The following is a 27,389-nucleotide window of genomic DNA, read 5'->3' as shown; positions in this document are numbered from 1 at the left end:
TCTCGAGCGTATGGATAGGGTAAAGACATTGATTTCTTTACGATATATCCTGAAGACAATAGGACACAAGTCTGAGACGTGCTATTCTCTACTAAAGACAGCTTTATTTTCCTAACAGGGTGATCAGCTTGTTCTAACTGTCACCAACAGTGGGGAGGGTGGCACCTTTCTGGAGCTTAAGAGAAGAATCGATGAGTTTTTGAAAAACTAAAGATGAGTTAACATTTTGAGTTTTGTTTATGAAGAGCAAGTAACACCCACCCACCCAGTGGGTCAGTAGTAAGTTTATGATTTGAAACACTAAAATTCGGGAGACAGCACGCAGATAACCCATTATGTAGTTCTACGCTAAAATCCAACCAGAGTTAATGTGCGAGGACCCTACTGATAAACTAAATGGTGTCTTGTGCTCCGTAAGCTATGTCTGTTTATATTAAGATGAAGAATGTCGAATAAGAAATGACTAAGTTAGTTTAAAAATATAATGAAAATATAAAAAATATTTCAATTATTTTATTATAAAGAAATACTTTATCTGAAAGTATGCTGTGTGTACTTGGTTTAACGTCAAACATTTTACTGTTATATTTAGCTTGATACGTAACATAGTTTTAATAAGAAGTGAGTGACTTTGCTACAAAATATTTGTAGGGAAAAATGTCTAAACGTTTTCTAGAGAATAAAACAATGAACTTTAGAATTTACCAGTTTTTAAGTGTAATAACATAATATTTTATGTTATGTTATACACTTTCCTTAACATTGTTGTTATTTGTAAGGCATGTATTCCAACAAAAAAAGGCTAAACTTGTGAGAAAACGTGTAAATAAATTAATTTTTCATCGTATAACCTAAAAAAAACCCGCAATGAACATGTGAAGTGGGTAAATCCCTCGGTTCATCTGTTTATCTTTAGGTCTACTTTTTATGTAGATATACTAAATAAAACAGGCATAAAACGCACAAACTGGCAGCGATGGTATACCTAAGATGCGTTTTATAAGAACAAAAAAACGTTAAAATGTCTTAGACTACAGCCTAGCCTAAACCTTTAACACCAAAATCCATATATGAGTTCACCGTGATGTTTGAGAAGGTTCGGTCCTAACTGAATGGAATCTTTGTTTTCGATATAAACACGCTTTGCCTTTACAGCCTAATAAAAGAGCGGCTTCTTCAGGCCCAACATCGTTAAATATTCATCTTGTTTTTTTATAAAGGTATCTCATCCTGTGTTGAGTGTTATCTTTGTAAACCCTTTATTGTGATCCCTTTAAACATTTCGCATTAGTTTTAGTGTCAAGGGCCTCATCACCTAAAGCACTTACAGATATTACCGTAGTTTCCAATAAGAACTTGGTTCGACCTAAAGCACTTACAGATATTACCGTAGTTTCCAATAAGAACTTGGTTCGAGATGAGTTCAAGAAAGAATAAAGCTAGAGGTTAAAATTTACAACAAGGCTTAGATACTCTGGTTAAAAGGCCTTACTTACTACGCCTTTGTATGTCTCACATTATTAAACTTATTCTGACACAAAACTTCCAACTTGATAACGAAACAGTGCTAAAATAAAATATTATTTAGCAGACTCCGTAGTTTTAGATGTATAAATATACGTTCGAGGTTTTTTTTAAAAATATTAAGTTAAGAAGTGTAGCGTGGTTGGTTACTACACCATACGCGACTACATTAAGTTCGTAGAAATTGGGTTAGCTCGTTGAACTTATTGTTATACTAAAGAATTAACGTGATATTTATTGTTTCTTTTTAAACAACTATTTAATTACTCTTTTCTTACGTATACTTAAGGCTTAACATGATTAAACGAGCAGGTTTGCTCTAACGTATCACGCATGAAACGGTTGGGTTCATCCTTACGTCGCCGACCGTATCCTATGGCAACATGTATATTCTTCCCTACATCATCTGGTAGCCGTATGTTCGTTCCCAGCAGCGGCATCGATATGAGACGTAAACGACTTGATCATCGGATAAGTCATCCATGTCTCGCTTATGTACGGGGGTTAATACAACGTGGTCGGGCCGACAAAGACGAAAAGTGCTCTGCAACAAAAGTGCCGACAGCTGAGACCGAAGGAAAGTCGTTTCTCGATGGATGGGTAAGTTAACTGGAAAATGAGTGCCACGGAAACATTGTAAACACATGTTTCACTATGATCGTCGACAATTTCCATTCATACCAAACACCTGACGAAGCGATTCTATGACAAACAAATCCTCGTTTGTGATCCTGAATCTCTCCTCCTAGAATGTTTCCTTATAATGACTTAGTCAGAACAGTGCACCATTTAAAATGAATAATTCCATCTTTTAGAAAGTTGATATTTTCTGGAACTTCTTGGTTTAGTAGAATTTTGTTGTCCTGTTAGTTTGCACGAGTTTACCGGCTACAGGATGAGCAAACAGTGGATTCAAATAAGAGGTAATTGACTACTTATATTGTCAGTGTGATACGCTATAGTGACAGCCCTAGAAATCAAAACCAATACCGAAAGAAGATGTCTTAGGAGTGATATACTTTGTTAAGTTCTGTACTTAGAACTGTATTTTTATTGTTAAGTTCTGTATTTAGAACTGTATTTTTATTAGTTTCTTCTTTTGCAAAATAGCCCCCAGTGATACAGCGCTATATCGGTGGGCTTAAAACTCTAGGAACAGAGTTTCGATACCCGTGGTAGGCAGAGCACAGATGCCCATTGTTTAACTTTGTGCTTAACTACAAAAAGACAAACTTTGTAAAATAAGAGTCTAAGTATAAAGATCCCCTTCCAAGTGGCTGAGCGACAAGTTAGTGGACTACAGCTCTGGTTTCGATAAAAGAAGAGCATAGATAGTCCATTGTGTAGATCTGTACTTTAAAACGACAACATCAAAAACAACTAAACATAGAACCCAATAATAAAGTACTGAGGCAACAGAGTTAATATGCTGACTGTTGATACTTTACCTGTATTTAGACAAAGTAGTAAGTACACTGGATGTGTCAGAGTTTGTGTGGTTGACATATTGTTATACATTCTTTTTTGTCTTCGCTTACAAGTTCTTAAATTTATTAGTTCATTTGCAATTAGAACAAAACTACACAATACACTATCGGTGCTCTGCCCACCACGAGTATCGAAACCAGGTTTCTATCCTTGTATGTTTGCAGACATACCTCTGTGCCACAGGGGCCACGCTCTTAGAATGTGCATCTATATTTCAGTCTTAGTTTAACTCTGTATATCATTCAAGCTAGATCTAATACATGGAGGTTGGTTATTTTAAATGTAATAGTAAGAAGTTGATTTAATGTAAAAAAAAAAAAGAAAGTTTTCCTGTAATATTGTAAGTTGTTATTCAGTTGTTCCGTCACAACTTTTCATAAATATCATTTAGATTTCAGAATTGTTTGAAATGAATGAGTTAATTTGTTTTATGATCACCCCTCGTGATTCAGCCGTAAGAGTGATAGTAAAATCCAATTATTCAACCCCCTCCAAGAAATAAATGTTGGTGGTAGGTTGCTTGTTGACTAGTTGCCTGACCTCTATTATGCACTTCATATGTAGCTTTGCACTAAATTAAAATTCTCTACAAATTGATCAGTTATCACACGAGATAAATATCATTGCCAAGGGCAAATATCTAACTTTTTTCATTTTTTAAAAACTTTTTTCAGTGTAAAAAAGAAAGTTCCCGCGGTAACTCTGAAGACTTGTATCCCAAGAAACGGGATTTCGATACCCGTGGTGAGCATGGCACAGATAGCCCATTGCGTGTGCAGCTTTGTGCTTATGAACAAAGAAATAAAAATTTATGATTAATTTACAGTGTCAAGATATACTCCTGAAAAGTTACAACAGAACTATTCTTTGCAATCAATGTCACGAAATAGTTTTATTGTATTGTTTATTATTTTCACACAGTTTCAAAATCGTTCAACGTAAGCCTCGCTTGAAAGCTTATAACGCTAACATTCGGGGCTCAGTACCTGCCTTGAGCACAGCACATGAACCTCACTGTGTAGCTTTGTGCTCAACAAGGAACACGAAGGCTTTGAGCTTGTTAATCTTTATTAAGATTGAAGACTTCCATAAAATGGCTAAAACTGAGGGTGAAAGAAAACAAAGGATTAATAGCACATTGTGGACATATAAATTTGGAATTAATAAACTGCATAATCCTCCTCCGTTAGTTCGTCAGCAAACATGAGGGCTTACAACTTGAAAACAGAGCAAATATCCATTAAATTCATCTCAAATGGCATGAAATCAAATAATTCAACGAAACCTTAAATATAAATTGAATTCAAACATTTATTAAAGAAGGGTCTGTCTTAATTAATCGATGTGTCTTATTTTAGACTATTAACATTTACATTCTTACATGAAGAAAGGTGAGTCACAGTTCTTCAGTGTTATACCATCTCCCAACTATAAACTCCATCACATGTCAATCAATGTAAGTTATATACCCTATTCTTTTCATAATAGTATTTATACTAGTAGGGCAGAACAGGCCCAGCAAGGTCATATGGGTTAAAGCGTTCGACTCGTAATATGAGAATCGGGTTCGAATCCCCGTCGCACCAAACATGCTCGCCCTTTCATCTGTGAGGACGTTATAATGTCACGGTCACTCCCACTATTCATTGGCAAAAGAGCAGCCCAGGAGGTGGCGGCGGGTGGTGATTACTAGCTGTCTTCCCTCTAGTCTTACACTGCTAAATTAGGGACAGCTAGCGCAGATAGCCCTTGAGTAGCTTTGTGCGAAATTCAACATAAACAAATAAGGGCAGAACAACATTATATTTCTCTACCAGTTATTTTATTTGTATAAACAAATTGAGCTTTTGTCAAAACTCTTTCAAATTTTTGTAAACTTTGATCAAAACCGACAATGTAAAAATAAAGACAAAAACGACTTAATACAAAAAAATTGATGTTAATATAATTTTAAGTGATGTATCAATTTATTAAAATACAAATAAAACACGTTGTAAAAACTCATTTCTGGTATTCATTTTCCAGTCTTTGGTTACTCTTACACTCGCCAGAGAGACAATCAACAATCAGGCATTTAGCGTATAGAAATACTCTATTGTTTGTAAGCGACTGACAGTGTTACAATCCTTCGGAGTAATACAATTTCAAATATTGTATATTTGAATATATATGTTGAAGAAACCAGATAGAATTCATAATTAAATTTTATTAGCTTTCCTACCCCATGTTAATCCCAACTTTTTCTTCTCAACTTTACCACCCTTATTTTAATCTTGTTTGTTTGATTTGAAGTTAAGCAAAAAGCAACACAAGGGGCTATCTATGCTATGCTCATCATGGGTATTAAAACCCAGTTTCTAGCATTGTAAGTCCCCAGACATACCGATGTGCCACTGGAAGCGTTATTACAATATCGTGTGTTTGAACTCTGACATCTAGTCCCTTCTTTAGTATTTTCATACCCCCACACCTTCTAACGTAGTTTCATAGCTAATGCCAACTAGCCAATTCTTATTTATTTTACCATTGCTACCCTACATCTTTCTGACATGATAAAACATTGAAACCCTGTTTTTTCCAGCTATTGTGGAACATTACCACTCTACTCCTACCTAATGTAGTTTAGTATTGTTACCTAACTGGGCTGGTGTCATATTAACCCTTCACTACGTCCTGATACAGTCCAATATTACGACCCCAAAGTTTCTGATTTGTTTCAACACTGCCACACTTGATACAATTTGCGCTGCCACATAGCATCCTAGTCCTTAAAAATTTCAAATATTGTATATTTGAATATATATGTGGAAGAACAGGCCCAGCGACACATTGACATGTGTCTATTTTTACAATATTCATCGGTTAATAAAGATTACACTTTGTCTAATATTAAAATCTTGATCGTTTATCAAATATCACATTGTGACTAATATTAAAATCTTGGCCTATTAATAATCACGGTTAAAAATCTTGATTGGTCTTAATCAGTTAATAAAGATCACATTGTGTCTAATATTAAAATATTGGTCAGTTAATAAAGATCACATTGTGACAAATTTTAAAATCTTGATCAGTTAACAAAGATCACATTGTGTCTAATATTAAAATCTTAGTCGGTAAATAAAGATAATATTGTGTCTAATATTAAAATCTTGGTCAGTTAATAAAGATCACATTGTGTCTAATATTAAAATCTTGGTCATTTAATAAAGATGACATTGTGTCTAATATTAAAATCTTAGTCAGTTAATAAAGATCACATTGTGTCTAATATTAAAATCTTGGTCAGTTAATAAAGATGACATTGTGTCTAATTTTAAAATCTTGATCAGTTAACAAAGATCACATTGTGTCTAATATTAAAATCTTAGTCGGTAAATAAAGATAATATTGTGTCTAATATTAAAATCTTGGTCAGTTAATAAAGATCACATTGTGTCTAATATTAAAATCTTGGTCATTTAATAAAGATCACATTGTGTCTAATATTAAAATCTTAGTCAGTTAATAAAGATCACATTGTGTCTAATATTAAAATCTTAGTCGGTTAATAAAGATCACATTGTGACTAATATTAAAATCTTGGTCAGTTAATAAAGATGACATTGTGTCTAATTTTAAAATGTTAGTCGGTTAATAAAGATCACATTGTGTCTAATATTAAAATCTTAATCGGTAAATAAAGATAATATTGTGTCTAATATTAAAATCTTGGTCAGTTAATAAAGATGACATTGTTTCTTTAATATTAAAGATGATCACATTAACTAATCAGTTAATAAAGATCACATTGTGTCTAATATTAAAATCTTGGTCATTTAATAAAGATGACGTTGTGTCTAATATTAAAATCTTGGTCAGTTAATAAAGATCACATTGTGTCTAATATTAAAATCTTGGTCATTTAATAAAGATGACGTTGTGTCTAATATTAAAATCTTGGTCAGTTAATAAAGATCACATTGTGTCTAATATTAAAATCTTGGTCAGTTAATAAAGATCACAATGTGTCTAATATTAAAATCGTGGTCAATTAATAAAAATGACATTGTGTCTTAGTCAGTTAATAAAGATCACATTGTGTCTAATATTAAAATCTTGGTCAGTTAATAAAGATGACATTGTGTCTAATATTAAAATCTTGGTCAGTTAATAAAGATGACATTGTGTCTAATTTTAAAATTTTAGTCGGTTACTAAAGATCACATTGTGTCTAATATTAAAATCTTAGTCGGTAAATAAAGATAATATTGTGTCCAATATTAAAATCTTGGTCAGTTAATAAAGATGACATTGTTTCTTTAATATTAAAGATGATCACATTAACTAATCAGTTAATAAAGATCACATTGTGTCTAATATTAAAATCTTGGTCATTTAATAAAGATGACATTGTGTCTAATATTAAAATCTTGGTCAGTTAATAAAGATCACATTGTGTCTAATATTAAAATCTTGGTCAGTTAATAAAGATCACAATGTGTCTAATATTAAAATCGTGGTCAATTAATAAAAATGACATTGTGTCTTAGTCAGTTAATAAATATCACATTGTGTCTAATATTAAAATCTTGGTCAGTTAATAAAGATGACATTGTGTCTAATTTTAAAATCTTGGTCGGTTAATAAAGATCACATTGTGTCTAATATTAAAATCTTAGACGGTTAATAAAGATCACATTGTGACTATTTTTAAAATCTTGGTCGGTTAACAAAGATCACACTGTGTCTAATATTAAACTCTTGGTCGGTTAATAAAGATCACATTGTGTCTAATATTAAAATCTTAGACGGTTAATAAAGATCACATTGTGACTATTTTTAAAATCTTGGTCGGTTAATAAAGATGACATTGTGTCCAATATTAAAATCTTGGTCAGTTAATAAAGATCACATTGTGTCTAATTTTAAAATTTTAGTCGGTTAATAAAGATCACATTGTGTCTAATATTAAAATCTTGGCCGATTAATAAAGATCACATTGTGTCTAATTTTAAAATCTTGGTCGGTGAATAAAGTTCACTTTTTTTTTTTTTGATATTTCAAAATGTGATCGATTCTTAAAGGCTACAACATGGTTGGCCTGGCATGGCCAAGCGCGTAAGGCGTGCGACTCGTAATCCGAGGGTCGCGGCTTCGCGCCCGCGTCGCGCCAAACATGCTCGCCCTCCCAGCCGTGGGGGCGTTATAATGTGACGGTCAATCCCACTATTCGTTGGTAAAGAGTAGCCCAAGAGTTGGCGGTGGGTGGTGATGACTAGCTGCCTTCCCTCTAGTCTTACACTAGATTGCCGCCCTATGTTCCCTTGATGGAATCTAATGGTGATAACTAACAACATGGTTACTTTCAGAACCTTGGTCGATTCTTAAAGGGCTACAATGTGGTTAATATCAAACATTTGCACCCTTCATAAAAGTCACGACATTACTTAAGATCAAAACTTTGGTCGGTTCCTAATGGTCATAAGGTACTTAATATCCAGACTGTAGTCGATTTACAAGAATCACAATTTGTTGTCTAATACTGAAATTTTGGTCATCAGTGGTGGAAACTAAGAAGACAAATAGACCAAAGTTTTAATATGAGCCACGTTGCAATTGCTAATATGCATTAGAGTAACACAATAAAATGCCCTGAGAAACATGTTTTCTGTATAGTTTAAAATGCTGCCTCCTTAAAGGTTATTGCTTATTTGCTACCTGGGGGTTGTACGTAATTTTTTGTTAATTATTCAATTGTTTTTTGAAGGAAAGACGAGCCACAAATTTCTTCCTGTCCACCACCTATTATAATTTGAGCATCCAAAAACAGAATAAAGTTTTCAGCTAAATCTAAAAACAACCATATTATAATTTTCATTATCAGCACAGTTCGTGAAATCGTATCTTAAAGCCAGTATATCCATATACATTTACCATGTATCTCATCGTGTCTTTTGATTGTCTACAGCTATTTGCTGGAAACCTTATACAATACAATTCTTGACATTGAAGAAACTCAAAGTTGTTTTAGCAACATAAGTGTTACTTTTCAGTCGGCAAGAAGTGGGAAAACTCCCTTTCTAGTTGACTGTTAGCGCATCTTTTCTCAGTTTTGATACTTCAGTATAGGCAAGAAATATGAAAAGTGTACGATTCTTCCACTTTAGTTGACTTTTGGCATAACTTGTATTAGTTTTAACCCTTCACTAGACAAAATGTGTGACAAACAAAAGATTCTTCCTTTTTAGTTGACTACTGTCTTAGGCCGTAACTGTGTTAACACTTCACTACACAAGAGGTATGAGACACACAATTCTTCCTTATTAGTTCACTATTAGTGCATCGTTTGCTACTTTTACCTACAAGTACAGTCAAGAAGTGTGAAAAACATTGGATTTTTAATCTTTAATTAAAGATGCCCATTATTGTTTAGCAGTTCAATAAATGTGAAATGAAGTCTTTCATCGAATTATTAATACCTCCAAAGGTATTGCTAAATAAACACAATAATAAAGCTTAAGAAATTCCAATTCGCCAGTTTAAAATTAACAATTTCTGTAGAATATGTTTTACTTTTTATGTTTAGCTGTCATCTGAAGAGCTGATGATGGTTGCAATTATGTAGTAGAAAGAGCAACATTTCTCATCCACAGCTTCCCAGTGGGTCAGCAGTAAGGTTATGGATCTGCAAGTTTCATTCTTCGTAATTAACGGAGCGCAGATAGCCCTCGTGTAGCTTTGCGCCAAATTGAAAAACAAAGATTTACTGTGAATGAGTTTGTTTACTTTAGTGCAAAGCTAAACAATAGGCTATCTGCGCTCCGTTAATTGTGAAGAATTAAACTTGCAGATCCATAACCTTACTGCTGACCTACTGTGAAGCTGTGGATGAGAAATGTTTTAGCACTGAAAGACTAGAGAGGAGGAGGCTACTCATCACCACTCACCGCCAACTCTTGGGGTACTATTTCACAAATGAATAATGGAATTGACCGTAATTTATAACACCCCTACGGCTGAAAGGGTGAACTTGTTTGGCGTGACGGGAAGTTAAACCTGCGACCCTTAGATTATGAGTCGAGCTCTATAACCACCTGGCCATGCCGGGCCTTCACAATAAATAATCCCACTCTTGGTTACAAAATGTTTTATTTTTCACTAACTCACTAGTTGGTCGTGTAGAGTTCCTACTATTAGATACTTTGATCTTTACCATGAGTTTTTTCTTTGTTCTCCCTGCCTCCAAGTGGTTCAGCGGTAACTCTGCAAGCTTACGACGTTAAAACTTGAGTTTCGATACCCTTTGTGAGACATACAGCATATTGTGTAACTATTGGGCTCATCAACGTACCAATCTATATCTCATCTTCTGACTGAAACATTCTTCTTTTCCTGGCAAAGAGTAGTGGAGGAACCCAAAATAAAGCGTATTGTAATGACAAACGTCGAGTTAAATGGAAATTTCTTACGTTCTGGTTGAGTACTGTTAGTGTGCTGAGGTTGTGAACCTGAAGATTAAGGGTTTGCGATATGTTGCTGCAAAAACATGTCCCTAAAGAGCCGATAGTTCACCTTAACAGTGCATATAGAACCTTATCATTCAGCCAGACAATTATTAATAGTGGGTGCTGTTTATTAGATGCCAACTTCCAGTCTATCGGTCAATATTCGACAGCGCTTTACGTAGCCCTTTGTGCAACTTTGCACGAAAATTAAAATTTGACACAAACTAATCTGTTATAAGACAAAGTAAAGGTCAATGTCATCGGCAAAGGGATAACTTTTTATGATTTTTTTCACTTTTTTTCAGTGATAGACATTTTCCACTTCCACCATTACCAGGGCCCCAGTTGTAATTTTGAAATTATATTTCCAACACAGACTGTGTAACATTATGTTGGCTCGACATGGCCAAGCGTGTTAAGACGTTCGACTCGTAAGCCGAGGGTCGCGGGTTCGAATCCCGGTCACACCAAATATGCTCGCCCTCGCAGCCGTGTGAGCGTTGTACAGTTACGGTCAATCCCACTATTCATTGATAAAAGAGTAGCCTTCAATTCAAAAACAACAACAACTTTATGTTCGATAACAATAAACAAAAATAAATTACTCTTGCTTTAAAAATGTCGAAATATTGGTTTGAATTTCGCGCAAAGCTACACGAGGGCTATCTGCGTTAGCCGTCCCTAATTTAGCAGTGTAAGACTAGAGATAAGGCAGCTAGTCATTAACTCTTGGGCTACTCTTCTACCAACGAATAGTGGGATTGACCATCACATTATAACGCCCCCACAGCTGAAAGGGCGAGCATGTTTGGTGTGACGTGGATTCAAACCCGTGGCCTTCGGATTACGACTCGAGTGCCTTAACCACGTGGCCATGCCGGGCGTAGAAATATTGTTACTGCATATTATCATTTTAAGAAAATAATCAGTTTCAGTTATTATCTTTTATTATTATCTTTCAACCTGAAGAACATAAATGATATACCTTTCCACCTAAAGAAAAGTTTAGACTCGTGTTATACTTATTATGAATGAAATTTCTAGTATTCGTATTAATGTAAGTGAATGTTCACAATGAATGGATATTTAAAAAACATTAAACAGCTAACTACATCTCTTTATCACTCATTCTGTTTTTAGTAAAGTAATTGATAAACTTTTCCTCCGTTATACAACTTTAGAAGACCTTACTAATGTAGTTAAACTCTATAATACAACTTAACAGTCCAGACTCCTGTATCTAACATACTAGTTTCGTTGAACTGCATGATACAATTGACTATTCTAGTTACATTCCGTTAAAAAACTTAATACGTCAGCTAAATTCTATTATAAAATTTATTAGTCGAAATAAATTATGCTGTGCAAGTTTTTAATCTAGTTAATCTCTTTCATCAAAGATATTAATTTAGTTAAACTCTACTGTATAAATTATATGTATAATAAGACAAAACTTGTATGAAACTTTCTAATATATAATAATATAATAATTAGATCTTATATAAATCTTATCAACTTAATCAGTTAACCCTCTATAAAGTTTACTAAAGTACTAAGTAAGATATTGTTTATTGATTATAAACGTAATTAGTTAGATTTTGAACAAAGCTGATTAATATAGCACATTAGGTTTTGTATATTGCTTATTAGAGTATAAAAATACAAATTTTACAATGCATATTAGTATAATAGGTTATCCCTTGTATAAAACTAATTAACATAGTAAATTAGACTTTGTGTACAGCTTATTATTATATTAAATTAGACATTGGGTATATATTTCTAACGTAGGGAATTAGATCCTATAAAAACTTATTACAATAATACGTTAGCCTTTGTACAAATCTTACCAGTCTTACCAATTTGGCAAACTTCTAGACATTGTATAAAGCTTGTTAATGTAGTAGATTAAACCTTGCAAAAATATTAGTAACGTAATAATTTAGATTTTGTAGAATGTTTGAAAACGCAATAAGTAAAATTTTGAATAAATACTTTTAAGGTAGAAATTCATATCCTGTATAACGTTTGTTAACATAATACGTTAGGCCTTATTAACGTAGCAAAGTAGTCTTCATACAATAAATACTCTTGAAAGTAATAATCTAAGCCTTGTATGAAATATGTTAATGGAGCAGATTAGACCTTGTATGAAGCTTTTTTAACGAAATATGTTAGGTTTTTTATACATTTCACTAAAGTAGCACGTACTCAGTAGAATTATAAATAGACTTTAATTTGTATAAAGCTTATTAACATAGTAAGTTAGACTCTGCATAAATCTAACGTGGCAAGTTAGACTTTGTAAAATTATTAATAACGTATTAAATTAGGCCTTGTATAAATCTTTCTAACTTAAGAAAATTATGCCTTATATAATGCTTGTTAACGTAATAAGTTAGGCCTTACGTACATCTTACTAACGTAGCAAGTTAGACTTAATATGAAATTTATTAACATAATAAATTATGGCTTCTAGAAATTATGTTAATTGTCAAGTTAGACCTTGTATAAAACTTATTAACGAAATAAGTTGGAGTTGTTTGCTTTTTTAATCTCACTAATGTAGCAAATTATATCTTATTTAAAGCTCATTAACATGATACCTTAGACCTTGTATAAATCTTAATAATTTAGAAAGTTAGACCTACTCCACTGTTTATGAACGTAATAACGTAGGCTTTTTCAAGGCATATCAACGTTTTCGCGAATGATATTTACACAGTCTAAATTACTACGATAATAAGCTTTATATAAAATCTAATTTACTACGTTGTAAAGCTTTAAACAAAATCTAACTTAGTAAGTTAGATCTTGTATACATCTTGTTAAAGTAAAAAGTTAAACCTTGTATAAATATTATTGGCGTAGCGAAGTAGATTCTTCATAATTCTTTTTAAAATAATAAGCTAGGCCTTGTATAAAATCTGTTTATGGGGCATGTTAGATATCGTATAAAGCCTTTTATCATAATGTTATGCTTTTCATAAATCTTATCAACGTAGCACCTCCTATGTTGTTCAAAACTTATTAATGTGTAGGCCCGGCATGGCCAAGCGCGTAAGGTGTGCGACTCGTAATCCGAGGGTCGCGGGTTCGCGCCCGCGTCGTGCTAAACATGCTCGCCCTCCCAGCCATGGGGGGTGTATAATGTGACGGTCAATCCCACTATTCGTTGGTAAAAGAGTAGCCCAAGAGTTGGCGGTGGGTGGTGATGACTAGCTGCTTTCCCTCTAGTTTTACACTGCTAAATTAGGGACGGCTAGCACAGATAGCCCTCGAGTAGCTTTGTGCGAAATTCCAAAACCAAACCTATTAATGTGGTACGTCTCACCTTCTATAGCTCATAATAATGTTGCAAGTTAGACCTAGTATAATGTTTATGAACGCAATAAGTTAGGCTTGTTTAAAACAGTTGTTGCCAATGGTATTCACACAAGGTCTAACTTACAACGATAACAAGCTTTATACAAAGTCTAACTTACTACATTAATATGCTTTAAACAAGGTCTAACTTACTAAGTTACTTAGCGTGGCAAGTTAGGCTTCATAAAATTCTCGATAATTTAATAATTTAGGCTTTTGCAAAGATCTAACGTGGCAAGTTAAACTTTGTAAAATGTTTGATAACGTAATACCTTAGGCCTTGTATAAAACTTACTAATATAGCAAATTAAACCCTGTAAAGTGCTTATTAATATAATAAGCTAGACGTTTTATGATCCTTATTGACGTAGTAGAGTATATATTGTATAAATCTTATTACTGTACCAAGTTAGGTTTTATATAAAGCTTTTTAACGAAATGAGTTTGGGCTTTTATAATCTCACTAATGTTACATCTTTTTTAAAACTTATTAACATGACACGTTAGGTATTGTATAAGTCTAAAGTGCAATTAGACTTTTTAAAATGTTTCATAAATAATAAGTTACGCCTTGTATAAATATTTCTAGCATAATACATTATATCTTGTATAATGCTTGTTAGCGTAATAAGTTCGGCCTTTTATAAATTTTATTAACGTAGGAAAGTAAATATTAGTTTAGTTTTTTAACGGTCTTGTATAAATTATGTTAATGGAACGAATTAGGTCTATCTTGTGCAAAGCTTGTTAGCGTAATATGTTAGCTTTTTATAAATCTTACTAACGTAGCAAGTTATATCTTACTTACAGCTTATTAAAGTGATACATTTGGCCTTATATAACTTCTTTTAATGTAGCAAGTTAGTCCTTGTACCTAGATTATTAGTGTAATAAGTTACGGTTTTTAAAACTCTCACTAACGTAGCAAGTTAGGCCTTGCATAAAGAACGCTTACTAACTGGTAATTTAGCTCTTTTATTAATCTTACTAACCTAGCAAGTCAGACCTCGTACAAACATTATTTACCTAATACGTTAAAGCCTTATATAAATCTTTTAAAGTAACGAGTTACGTCGTGTATAAAGGTTATTAACGTAGCAAAATTAGGATTTTTATAAATCTTACTAATGTAGGCCTTGTTTTAACTTTACTGTCGTTGCACGTTCGATTAATATAAAGCTCACTGACATAATAAGTTAGGCCTTTTATAAATCCTACTAATGTTGTGAGTTATATCTTATCTAATGATTATTAAAGCAATAAATTATACCCTGTTTAAATATACAATTTTTTTTTATTCATAGCAACCAGTAGGTTTCGAATAGAGCTTTATAATTTACGTAAGTAGATAAATCATTATCCAACAACCAATTCTGCAACAGTTATCTGGAAATGTTTTATTAGTTGAAATTTTGTGATAGTCGTCCCAGGAATCTTGGACACAACATGGTAATAGTTGTTCCTGAATATTTTGACCTGTCAAGACTGAGAAAGTTCTTCGATAATATTTAGAACCTGTGAATATTGTGATAGTTCCTTAAGCATATTTAAACACCGTGAACATTATCTTAACTGTGTCAGAATATTTAGACTTTGTTTATGCAGCAGTAGACATTGCATAATGTTAAGGACCTATTAATGATATTGTAATCAGCCGAAGATTTTTGGAAACTGAATACTGTGACATTGTCTCACTGAAATCTACCTATGAATTTCTGTGTCAATCTTCCCTTTATGTTTATACTCTGTTACTATTATTATAATCGTTCCAAGATGTTTAAGATTCCGTGAATACTGTGATATTTGTCCCACGAAATTTTGAACTTGAAAATACTGTGACAAAAGTTTCACCATGTTATGCACTATAGCTTCATTAAGCCACAGATCTTGTTGTATTTGCAAGTCAGGTTGAGATTTTGGGATGCTTTTCTAACGTTCAACTCTCTTGCATGCAAGAAGGATAAATATTTTAGTATATGTTTGGATCGCAAAGTTTTGAGTGTTTGAACATTCTCTAACACTGAACAGTGTAATTTAACTAAGATCAATTTAAACATGTCTATAGAATAAACTAGCTTGAATTATGATAGAAAATCTACGTTTATAACCCCATCTATTGTTCGTTGGAGATATAGAATTTTCAGAATCCTTAATTTTCGTCGTTAATGAAATGTCTTTTACTTGAAACCCCCATAACTTTCTATACAGTAAAAGATAGTTGAAACACGAATTTTCTTTTCAATATAATACTCTTAAACTTTACCAACAAATGCAATAATAACGTATTCAATGTGTCTCAAAATGATTTGCTTCAAAGTTCTATATGTTTATATAAGAGATTATTTAAGAACAATATATATATAACGTAATTATTTAGCTCAAAGAAAGATACAATACAAGTAAAAGTGGATACCGTAATGATAAACTAAGTTACTATTATCTAGTGTTGCAGAGAAGAGGAGATATTTTAAAAGATTAAAACTATTATAAATATTCAACGTTTTTCTCTCTCTTCCTTATATATGGCTGTAGTTATTTTGTTGCTTTTTGTATTACTCCTAATAGCTACTGGGGTAATTCTGTTAAAAATCTATTTCAGTGTTTCGTGCAAGCTTGCCTTGAAAGTTAATTCAAATCATTGGCATCTGTTGTGCGAGAATTTGTGGGTACTGAGCGTGAAGAGTTCAAAGGTTCGGATGAGCTGACAGACGAGAAGTACCATATTGATGTATGTCGCGTGGATAGCGTTTCCTCCAATACTTCGTTCCCGATTTAGTTAGAGTCTATTTTTAAAATCTGAAATTGTAATTTGTTACTAAAGGTGAAAATGTTTCGTAAGAAATATTGCTACTTCTCAGACAACTTTCATCCTTACTCTTGGCAGTTAGCACACCCATGCTTCAAAAATTGTGAGAAACAAAAAATAAAACTTTCTACAAACTGAAACAGATGTATGGATGTGCGATATAAACAAGGTATTCGTGTGGTTTATGTCCAGTTTCGTGAAGACGGCTCCTCATTGAACAAGAATGGATTAAGCTCAAAATGTCTATATTTTTACTTGTATCTAGGACTTTCGACACCATATTTAAAGCAGAAACCATACAAACAAATCCTTTCATACCCGTGGTTTGCCCCTACACTTGTCTTAATTTTTACAGAACGTTTGTGTAATAAAATAATAATTACTATAAAATTTATATCACCATGGTACTACTAATCACTATATAGCATAAAAAGTTCTCTCCTATTGTTTATTTAGTTACCTCTCTATTATTCAGTAGTATGAAATGCTCTCTCCTACTGTTCAACAATTTAAACATTCCTTCCCACTGTTCAGTTGTAGAAAATACTCTCTCCTACTTCTCAGTTCCCTCTTAGTGTTCAGTTGTAGAAAATACTCTCTCCTACTTCTCAGTTCCCTCTTAGTGTTCAGCAGTACAAAACATTATCTCCTACTTCTCAGTTCCCTCTTAGTGTTCAGCAGTACAAAACGTTATCTCCTACTTCTCAGTTCCCTCTTAGTGTTCAGTTGTAGAAAATACTCTTTCCTACTTCTCAGTTCCCTCTTAGTGTTCAGCAGTACAAAACGTTCTTTCCGACTTCTTAATTGGTATCTCATGATCCACAGATTTCACCCAGTCTCCTACCATATACCTTTCCAATTATCAAGTAAAATCATGGTAACTAACAAGAACAATTAACCACAATCACTGCTGCAATGAGACTTTTTGCTGTTGTTGTCCAGTTTGGGAATGGGTAGTTGGGTTTTGTTTTATATTTTTGTTATAGGTAGGTCCCATTGGTAAACGAAATTTGATTTATCCCACGAACTGTTATTATTCTTACCGCATATTATCCTGTTCAGATTTTCTCTGTTCCATTTCTCTAAGCTAGGCCTGTGTAGAACGTATAATTTCTTTTGGAAACAGTGATATCCCATTAAATAAATGTAATAATTTTCTACTTTAAACTCTCAGAACTTCAGCAAACAACTCTCCTACTTTCTTATCTATATATTTTCTCTTTAATTATTGTTTAAATCGTACCACTACATCTGAAATTATCTGATCTTATTTAAGAACATTTTAAACTGACGTTCTAAATGTTCGTTAAAATTAGTTTTAAACATAATACATTTAAAATTACAATTTAAAAACTTTTTACCTTTTTAAGTATATATATATTTTTTCAATATCATGATTCTAAAAAGACTACGCTTATTTAAAACACGTTTGAAATAATCATTTAAATTTTTTTCGAGTTTACAAGCGTACATTTGTAGGTGTTATGAGTGTAATAAGACTTGTTCGTACATTTGTAGGTGTTATGAGTGTAATAAGACTTGTTTTGTGAGTCCAACTCACGTCGCTAACTTTCTCTTACCTCACAACCGGCTAGGTTTATAGAATTCGCAAACTGCACGCGACACCCCATCCCTTGAAAACTCACTTTTTTCCCTAATGTGACATTTCTCTTCTCTCCAAAATGTCCCCTGCTGTTACAGCGGTAAGTATTCGGACTTACGACGCTAAAATCAGGGGTTCAGTTCCACTTGGTAGACTCAACAAATAACCCAATGTAGCTTTGCTATAAGAAAACACACACACACACGCACTCTCCAAAATACATCATAAAAACTTTAGGTTTGTCAGTCTCTACAGTGATGAACTTACCCTTAATAGCTTTAACTTAAAACTAGCTACAACATGGTTCTCTTCTCACTCCCACTTCGTCACAGACAGATGACACTCGATCTTGAACATTTTGTCGACTTCATGTTTGGAAGTGCACTATTATGGCTTGTTTAACTTCACCTCAATTTAAGGCACAAATGTTAGAAATTATATATTTTTTTCAAGTAAAATATTTTTCATCGTTAGAATTTGTTTAAATGTGTCTTTCTTTCCTTGTTATTGATTATTTAGTGGTTTTTACTAAGAAAATCTAGCATTAGTTTCTAAGCAGGAAGTTGTAATATTTTAGTAATTAATTAACACAGTAGAGTGAAATTGTACGATCTTTGAAATGTTACTGAATTTATACAATACCAGAAAACTTTAGTATCTTATATTTTCAACTTGAACACGTATTCTAAAAGTATCTAAAGCCAAAGCTTTAAAATATATCAATTTAATAATGAGAACTGCTGATCATCTAAGAGACCTTTCAAGTGGCTCAGCGATTAACCTGCAGGTTTACGATGCTACAAATTGGGTTTCGATACCCGTGTTAGGCAGAACACAGATATTTCATTGTGATTATTTTGTTCAACTAGATACAAGGTAACCAGCACCTACAACCACTTACACGTTTTTACTTAGCTGAGTAGCGCAATTTGTTATCATTAATATAACGTAGCAGAAAGTTGGTTAAAACTTGAGCCTGCCAATCCATAAGTTATACGCTAATCATTTGGTCACACCTGACATACAATACAATAAAAACTATGAAGAATTCTGTTTATTCGAAACGTATATTCAAATAAAGTTAAGAATTTTTCACTCACAAGGAACTTTCAAACATGAAACTAATGGTGCATATAATCCAATGTTATGAATTAAGTAAACAGTTCGGAAGTCCTGATTTGAGATGCTGCTACGCTGTCAGTTACGAGCAATGTTTCAATTTGTAATGGTTTGTGATTTTTTAAAAATTAGTAATCGAATTTCAACCAAGTTTATCACATCTTTTAGGATACAGTGACGAAAGAAAAACTTTCGTATTTGCAGATCTTTCGTGGCGTCCACCATTAGCACAGAGATAAGCTTGAGGCATATATAATACTAAAGTTCAGCGTTACATCCCTGTGGTAAATGCCTCATTATATTGCTTTATGCTAATACAAAAAACATTTTGTAGTTAACAGGTATAAAACATTACAGAAACTAACTAGCAGTAAAATTAATACCTACAATCTATGAAGAGTGCAACAGTGGGAAAACGTGTGATGTTCAAACTGGAATTTCTTCCCTTATTCGAGTACCAATTCATATATATATACACACACACACACACATCTTTATCCTATTATAACGTAGATTGTGATGTATACATCCAAAACTCGAGTCTCGGAAACTACCGCACCATCATCACCAATCATAATTTGGTCATATTTTTATAACTAGATAGTATTTTTATAGCTGAGTAATCAATAAAAGAAATGGAATTTCTACAAAAATGATATGTTTCAGATTTAACCAAAAAATATTGAGTAAAACCAACAAAAAATGAGTAAGTTTCAAATATAAAACAATCAAAAAACAAACTTTAAAGAATATATTTGTTTTTCTTCGGTGAAAATCTTATGACCGTTGCACCAGAAAAGAATGCAGTTTCATTAATAACTGTGTCTACAAAGAAATATTTCAATAAAAATCTACTCTGCAATGTAATGTTGTGATGATAGCTCATTTTTAAATTAATTATTGCGATAAAATATTTTTCTCATGGGTGGTGAACATTATTGAACGTCAAGTATGAGAACCTGACGGTGACCGAAGAAGGTCGAAACGTCGTTCGCTCCTCTACGTAAAAAGTTTTCTCAACCCAAACGAGCCGTTTTCACGTATGTTTTTCTCTACCAGTGGGTTTTCTCGACATCACTGATTATGAGTATATTGTTGTAGAACTGTCAGATAGTTCTAGAAAAGGCCGTAGGCTCAATAGCCTTATGCAGGAACTAACAGTTACACTTGCCCGGAGGGTGGCTGTTTCTGTTAGTAAATACATAATGAATCATAAGCACCTACAGTCACACGAAGTTGTACTCTTCGTTACATAGTACATATCTAATATCAAAACTATTTTTTTTAAAAAAAGGCGTAACAAGTGCGATTACTTTAGATTTATACACTTGAAAATTATGGTTCTAAGTTTTCTTTTAATTTTTGTTAAGAGAGATAAAGTGTGACTTTTACTCAAAAAGGTTTTGTTTGGACGTAGAGAACAAACAAACATTGGCAATAATAATATACCTTTGTCTTGTCCGTGTTAGGCATAGGCCACATTTTGTGCACGTTTCGTATGCGTTATGCGTACGATACGTCAAGCAGTACAGTCTTGCATTGTGTGTATTTGTTGAAGACAAAAGCTGTTCCATACAGTCAACATTTTTTTCACTTAAGAAGTTTAGGCTGTACTGTAAACTCTTAATCATACAAGTATTAGACTTATGTTGTGTGTTTTTGTGTTTCAGTTGATATATCTTGATGGAAAACGTATATAATGTTATTTCCTAATGGGACATTTAACAACCATAAATGATTGGTACTTTATTATTTTAATTGCTGTATTAAACTCTTCACGCAATAAGAACCTCACCAAGTTTTCTATAACCACACATACACGAATACGTTGTTTGTAAGGTCACTGTATTAACAAACAAAACCTGAGCTACGTTTTGTATAGACAAACATTGCAACCATAAGTAATGATTAAAATTGAATTACAATGTGGAAGACTCTGACATAAGTTGATTATTACAAGGAATACCCCAATCCAGAGTCGATTATAACTAAACAAAAATCCTGACTTAAAGTGGATTTAATGAGAAATACACTAGCATAAAATGGATTATGACTAAAAAGACCTTGACTTAAAGTGGATTTAATGAGAAATACGCTGGTATAAAGTAAATTATGATGAGAAACACTGACTTAAAGTGTGTTATAACGTAGTAAACTCTTGTATTAAAGTTTATTAAGATCATAAAAACTTAGTTGAAGATAGTTGAAGAAAAACATTCTTACTTAAGAGAGGCTGTTGTCCCTTTGGGCCTTTTAGTTCCGTAACTTCATCATGTGAATTCTTCCTTGATCTTCAATCACATATCAAACTTCATCATAATAAAATAAGATGTACTTGTGGATAGAGAGGCAGTTGTCCCCTTGGGCCTTTTGGTTCCGTAACTTCATCATGTGAATTCCTCTTCGCTTTATTACAATTAAAGAAAACGTATTTGTAGAGAAAGACTGCTGTCCTCTTGCATATTGATAGTTAAATAGCCATCAACTATAGTTATCATGTATTTGGTTCCGTATAGTAAACCATTCCTAAATGAATATTCCAAGACTGACACATGAGACACGTTTTTCCGGTAATGGAATTTTAGTCGTTTCTTTCTTCGTCGAGATAAACTCTTCCCCGAGATATGTTTTGTATTATCTAGAATAACAGATCAGTTATAAGAATGTTTGGTTTATGTAATGTAGTGGCTTCAGAGTTCTATAAAAACTAAGGTAAAATGTATTACTATAAAATTAACCTTATTCTGCGAAGTAACTACGTTTGTTTGTTTTTTGAATTTCGCACAAAGCTACTCGAGGGCTATCTGTGCTAGCCGTCCCTAATTTAGCAGTGTAAGACTAGAGGGAAGGCAGCTAGTCATCACCTTCTCTAGTCATCACCACCAACCGTCAACTGTTGGGCTACTCATTTACCAACGAATAGTGGAATTGAAATAATTCACATTATAACGCCCCCACGGCTTTAACTAAGTTTATATACACCAAATAACTATTGTGTCATTTATCCAAGTGGAAGGTTGGTATTCTCAACCACAGAAATCGACTTTTCGGGATTACACACCATGCTATTATTACATCTGATAACATTATCTGGAGTAACCGAAGTGTTTTAAAACGTATTATAAAGTAGATTATGATGAGAAGGACCCTGATTTAAAGTGAATCACAAAAAGAAAGTCGTTATTATTTTATAAAACTCAAACGGTATCTCTTTTTTTTATGTTTATTTGATTTTCTTAAAATAATATACTATATTCCTGTTGTTATTTATTACTTAACATATAAAACGTTAAAGTTGCCTCATTCGATCTTGACTGTTGCATGGATCTTATCTAAAAATCATGTATTGCATTCTCCTGTCAGTACAACATACTGAGAGTAAAGTGTAATTTAACTCTTATTATATTAACAACGAAATTAATGATAGAAACTAATTTAAAGCCACAATTTTACAATACACGTAATAGGAAATACATCTTTGTTTTTAACTTATATTATCTTTTGCACTTAATTTTGAATAAAGCGTACAAAAAGTTTGAGAAATTTGAACACAAATTTCACTTTTATATAATTGCTGATAAAAACATATTATTCAATTCGATAAATAACATAAAGTCATAGATATCACATACACACACAAAAATCGTTATAAATTTTAGCAAGCTCTTGACATTTACGCGGTTAAAACCAAAAACCAATTTGTTGTTTTCTCAGATGATGGACCTGATGTTTTTATAACGTTTTAAACTAAAGTCAGAAACGTTTCGTGTATAAATACACTACATTTTTATGAACAGCTGTTTCTAACATATACATATATTACAACTGCATTAATAAATAACAGAGTATTTTAAATATTAAAAACAGAGCAGTGAGTTTCGTCTCCACTGTTCTGTAAATCTGTAGTAAGAAGTATGAATTATTTTAATAATAGTAGCTTGCAGCCCTGTATCTGACTTAAACTCACACATATCTACTGAAGAAATTACTTAGTAGTATTTAGTGAAAATAAACATATGTAACATTTTCATGTGAGGACGTTCTCCCAGTACATTGTGCATCGATCGTATTTTGAATTTGTGGTCCTCACAAAGAATTGCTGGGATTTGTTATATCATAGTATCAAAGTGTGCAATACGTTAATAATCAGATCGTACTGACAATAAACATGTTTAAAGGTGTTTTGTCAACCTGTTTGTAAGCTTATCTCTTTACACATTACGAACGAAATTATCACTAACGCCCTCTGGTTACACTTTACAGCACGGTACTTCGTTTCGAGCACCAATCAGAAGATCACAACCCCACTCCACCCACCGCCTGGTTTAGTTGTTTCATGGCATCTCTGCTCGTGTTCTTATTGGCGGAACGAGCTTTTACTTATAATATATTACCGATCGTTCGGGCTGTCTATCATTCCTGATAATTTACCTTAGCGACACCGAGGTGACAGATAACCCAACTCGACTGACAGTGTGTTCGCTGTTTGTGCTGTGATATAAGTTTGTACACATTTCGAGCATTTTGCAGCTCTCGACTAATTACACCATTAACAATATCGCACGTTCTACTGTTCCACAGAATTTTTGTTTCGTGTCGGATTGGTCTTTACTTCGGTGCGACGTACCTGTTGTCGAGAGACGTAAACAATTTAACTTTACGACAAACTGGCGGGCCGCTGGTTGCCCGCCTTCTCACCTTGAGATGGTTCTCAACACACACCGCCGCTAATTTCCTCGTGTTGCACGCTGAGGTGATAGCCCACACAGTTACAACTTTTTGAGTACAAGATTTTTAAACTTGCATCTCTTTCAACTTGTGGTTAGCCAATCAATGAGCAAGCGAGTTCAGTAACTGGTAACTTTTCGAAGGTCGTAACAACTGATGAATTTTAATGACAGCATTTAAAGTAGCCCCAAAGGAAGCGCTTTATTGTACGTCTTTGGATATTTGGAGACTTGTACGGATACGCGTCTAGTTTTAAGTGTTTTCCTGATTTTCCGACGTTAGAACAATGTGTGACGTAGCGGTAGACTCCGAGCCCCAGTCCGTAGAAGAGGAATCCAGTTGCCCTTCTACTGCCACGCCGGGTAAAGTCAAGGGTATTGAGAGTAATGCCGTAAGCAACGAGTCCACTGAGGTAACAGCGGGCGAGGCGTCCGAGGAAGATTACTACAAGCCCATCAAACGGTTGTGTATGATTGAATTGAGGCCGGCTCCTAACCCCAACAAACCGTTGAATTCGTTCTTCATCAAGGATATTTTGAACCACAAATCAAGTGTCCGGCGATCCGCCAGCTTTCCCGAGAGGTCGATCGTACGCCCTTGGGACTTGCATACTTCAGACGCCGCCCGACGTCGGCCAAGATCGGCAGACGAAGATTCGCGGTCCGAGAAGTCGGAAAGCGACTCCGCAGAAAGTCCAGCCGCCACGTGCCTCCCAGCTTCACCCCTCGATGCTCTCTTTGAAATGACGAGCAAGGCATTTGAAGGATTAGAAGCCGGGGTAAAGTTAGGTGAGTACAAGAGCTCTTGGATGAGAGTGTAGATAAAAACAAAAAGTAGGATGAACCGTACATTTTTATAATTTTATTGCTAATTCTGTAATTACTTAAAAAAACAATACATGAATTAATGTAAACTTTATGGGAACAAGAAGGTTACTGAACGAAGAGACATGCATCACAACTGGGCTACATGTAATAGTGTTTTAAACTGGTGTTCGACAGTGCGAAAGTGTAATTGTTTAAACTCTTTTATATCCTTCTATGTGTATATAGCATATCATTGCAAACATTCGTGTATAAAGATATTTATGAAATGGTGCACACATTCACGTCTAAACACACACTAGTGTTTTCATTTTCATAAAGCTGTAGGAAACAAAAAATAACATTATGAACAGAAAGAAATAGAGAACAATTTTATATTAAAATTGAAAGTCGTAGTTTATAGATTAGAATTTAGAGCACTTCGTTTTAAAATATTTATATAGAGATTCTATTAGATCATAAGAACAAAATCCTGTGTTAATCAGACGGATGATGTACTACAGTAACATGTAACAGGAAATAAATTACCAGTATCTAGAACAGTAAGTATTTTAATGATGCAGAACATTTCTGTGTACATTTTTACATTATGTTAGTCAAAACAGCGATAAAAATCTAATACATTTGTAATTTGTTTTTGCTAGAGACTTTCATCAACAAACGTCTTTGACTTAAGGGTTCAGACTAACAATACGTGTGCAATATAAACTGGTAGTAATAACGTTTAGTTCGGTTTCACCGAAGTGAATCATTTACAGCAGGCTGTTAAGTAGTGTATTATTGTAGCAACATCCAGTTCGGTTTTACCGAAGTGACTCATTTGGAGCTGGTTATTAAACGGGGCAGCAGTATTTATAAACTCGAAAGTTTGTTGTGAAACACTCCATCTAGTGAAAATCGGTGAAGCAATCTATACATATACCAGTCTCTGTATTACCATCATATTCAACAACGGTATTATTAGGTATTAGCTGTATTGGTTTCATACAACTATCGCGTCACGCTAGCTGTAATTCTTCGAACATTTGAACAAACATCTTGAACATCTGATTACAATTTGTAAATGTTTTCCTTTAGATGAGCCGTTGCTCTCACAATGAGTCTTTTATTTTTAACCAAGTTTAGCTTCGTGGAAAAGTTGGACACCTGGTGTTTTACCACGGTTTTAAAGTACATCCTCCATTATATGGGTTTAACGGAGTCATATACTTTTGCAGAAGAAAATGTGTGTGCGTATTTGGAACATAAATTGACATACAACATGCAGTGTGGATAAAAGTCCCAAAAATAAATAAACGCTTGTATTCTTAACACCAACTACACGTGTCTTTTTTTAACACCATCTGTACAGTAAAGTGTGGAGATTCAAACTCCAACTCTGTTTCGACTTAATGACATCTTCTAGGACGCACCTATCTTATTATAGGTTTTATGATGTGTCATAGTGGTTGTTTGAAACACGTGCTAAGACTACACATTCTATCTTATAGTCTAGAATTTCATGGGCTAAGCGAAGGAGGCATATAAAAGCTACGTGTGTTTTTCAGTATATTTACAAGAGATTTCGACTTGTTTAGGATACTACAAAAGTTTCGTAAATATCTTCTGTGAAAGTGCCGGCTAGCACTAAACTCTGTAGTCACTTTACAGAAAGGTTTGGAGAAAGTGATGTTTAAATAAAAAACTGCTTGACCTTTTGTTCATATGTCATAATTCAGGTCATTTTATGGTTTCATCAAGTTTCTGGTGAATTTATAAATCGCATGACTCAAAGACTTGTTAACGTTCTGTGTGCAAAAAAAAAAATCAAAAAAAATCATGTTTTATTATGCATGGGTTCTCAAACTCTAATACGTTTAAAAGAAATGTTTGTCTGTTTTTGTCTCTTTTTTTTTGCTGGTTATTTTTAGCCGTGGTATAGTGGCTACTGAAATGGCTTTGCGTTTGTTTGTTTTCAAGTACAAACTTTTAGCTCATATCTCAACCTCCTGACCGATTTAAGATCTAATTACAACTGCGGGTATGGAGGATTCCCTCCTGTTGAAATAACACTGTTTTTTAAAATGTGCCAAGTTTCCACGTTGTGTTGAATGGCTGATTACGCTCCACGTTAGGGGGAGCTTTACCTTGAATGAAATGTTATACAGTTTGTTTGTTTGTTTCAAATAATCCAACATTTATCTAAGATGATTTGGATAAGAGGAAAATTAGTACGTATGTAAAGTGGAAACAGGATTTATTTTCGATAGCTATTCGGTTGACAACATGCATAGCTAAGGTAAACTTATATAAACCTTCACGTTCGATTGTTTGCTTGGTTCAGAGTAAAGCCACATTTAGCTATCTACTATGTCCACTGCAAGGAATCGCACCTCAAATTTTAGCGGCGTGAGACAGTTCTAAGTATACAATTTTTAGAAGTATGAATGAAATATATTGGTGTC

At 33.6% G+C, this 27,389-nt stretch overlaps 1 protein-coding gene and 1 long non-coding RNA gene across 2 annotated transcripts in view; both read left to right on the top strand.

Moving 5' to 3' along the window:
* The first annotated feature begins 1,720 nt into the window (after window positions 1-1,720).
* On the top strand, window positions 1,721-18,218 carry LOC143256087 (uncharacterized). The gene is made up of 2 exons (XR_013030994.1): window positions 1,721-2,124; window positions 16,465-18,218. It is a non-coding gene; the product is annotated as an uncharacterized LOC143256087 (long non-coding RNA).
* A 5,482-nt stretch (window positions 18,219-23,700) lies between these two features.
* Window positions 23,701-27,389, top strand: part of LOC143256086 (transcription factor LBX2-like) — a 192,332-nt gene continuing 188,643 nt past the window's right edge. Inside the window, exon 1 of the mRNA XM_076512809.1 lies at window positions 23,701-24,909. Within this exon, the coding sequence (XP_076368924.1) occupies window positions 24,408-24,909 (502 nt within the window). The 5' untranslated portion in view covers window positions 23,701-24,407. The remainder of the gene's footprint in view (window positions 24,910-27,389) is intronic.

The sequence above is a fragment of the Tachypleus tridentatus genome, chromosome 7 (genome assembly GCF_004210375.1).
Source record: "Tachypleus tridentatus isolate NWPU-2018 chromosome 7, ASM421037v1, whole genome shotgun sequence".
In the NCBI taxonomy this organism is placed as follows: Eukaryota; Metazoa; Arthropoda; class Merostomata; order Xiphosura; family Limulidae; genus Tachypleus; species Tachypleus tridentatus.
The sequence above is the reverse complement of the archived record's forward strand: the minus strand, read 5'-3'. Positions and strand labels throughout refer to the sequence as shown.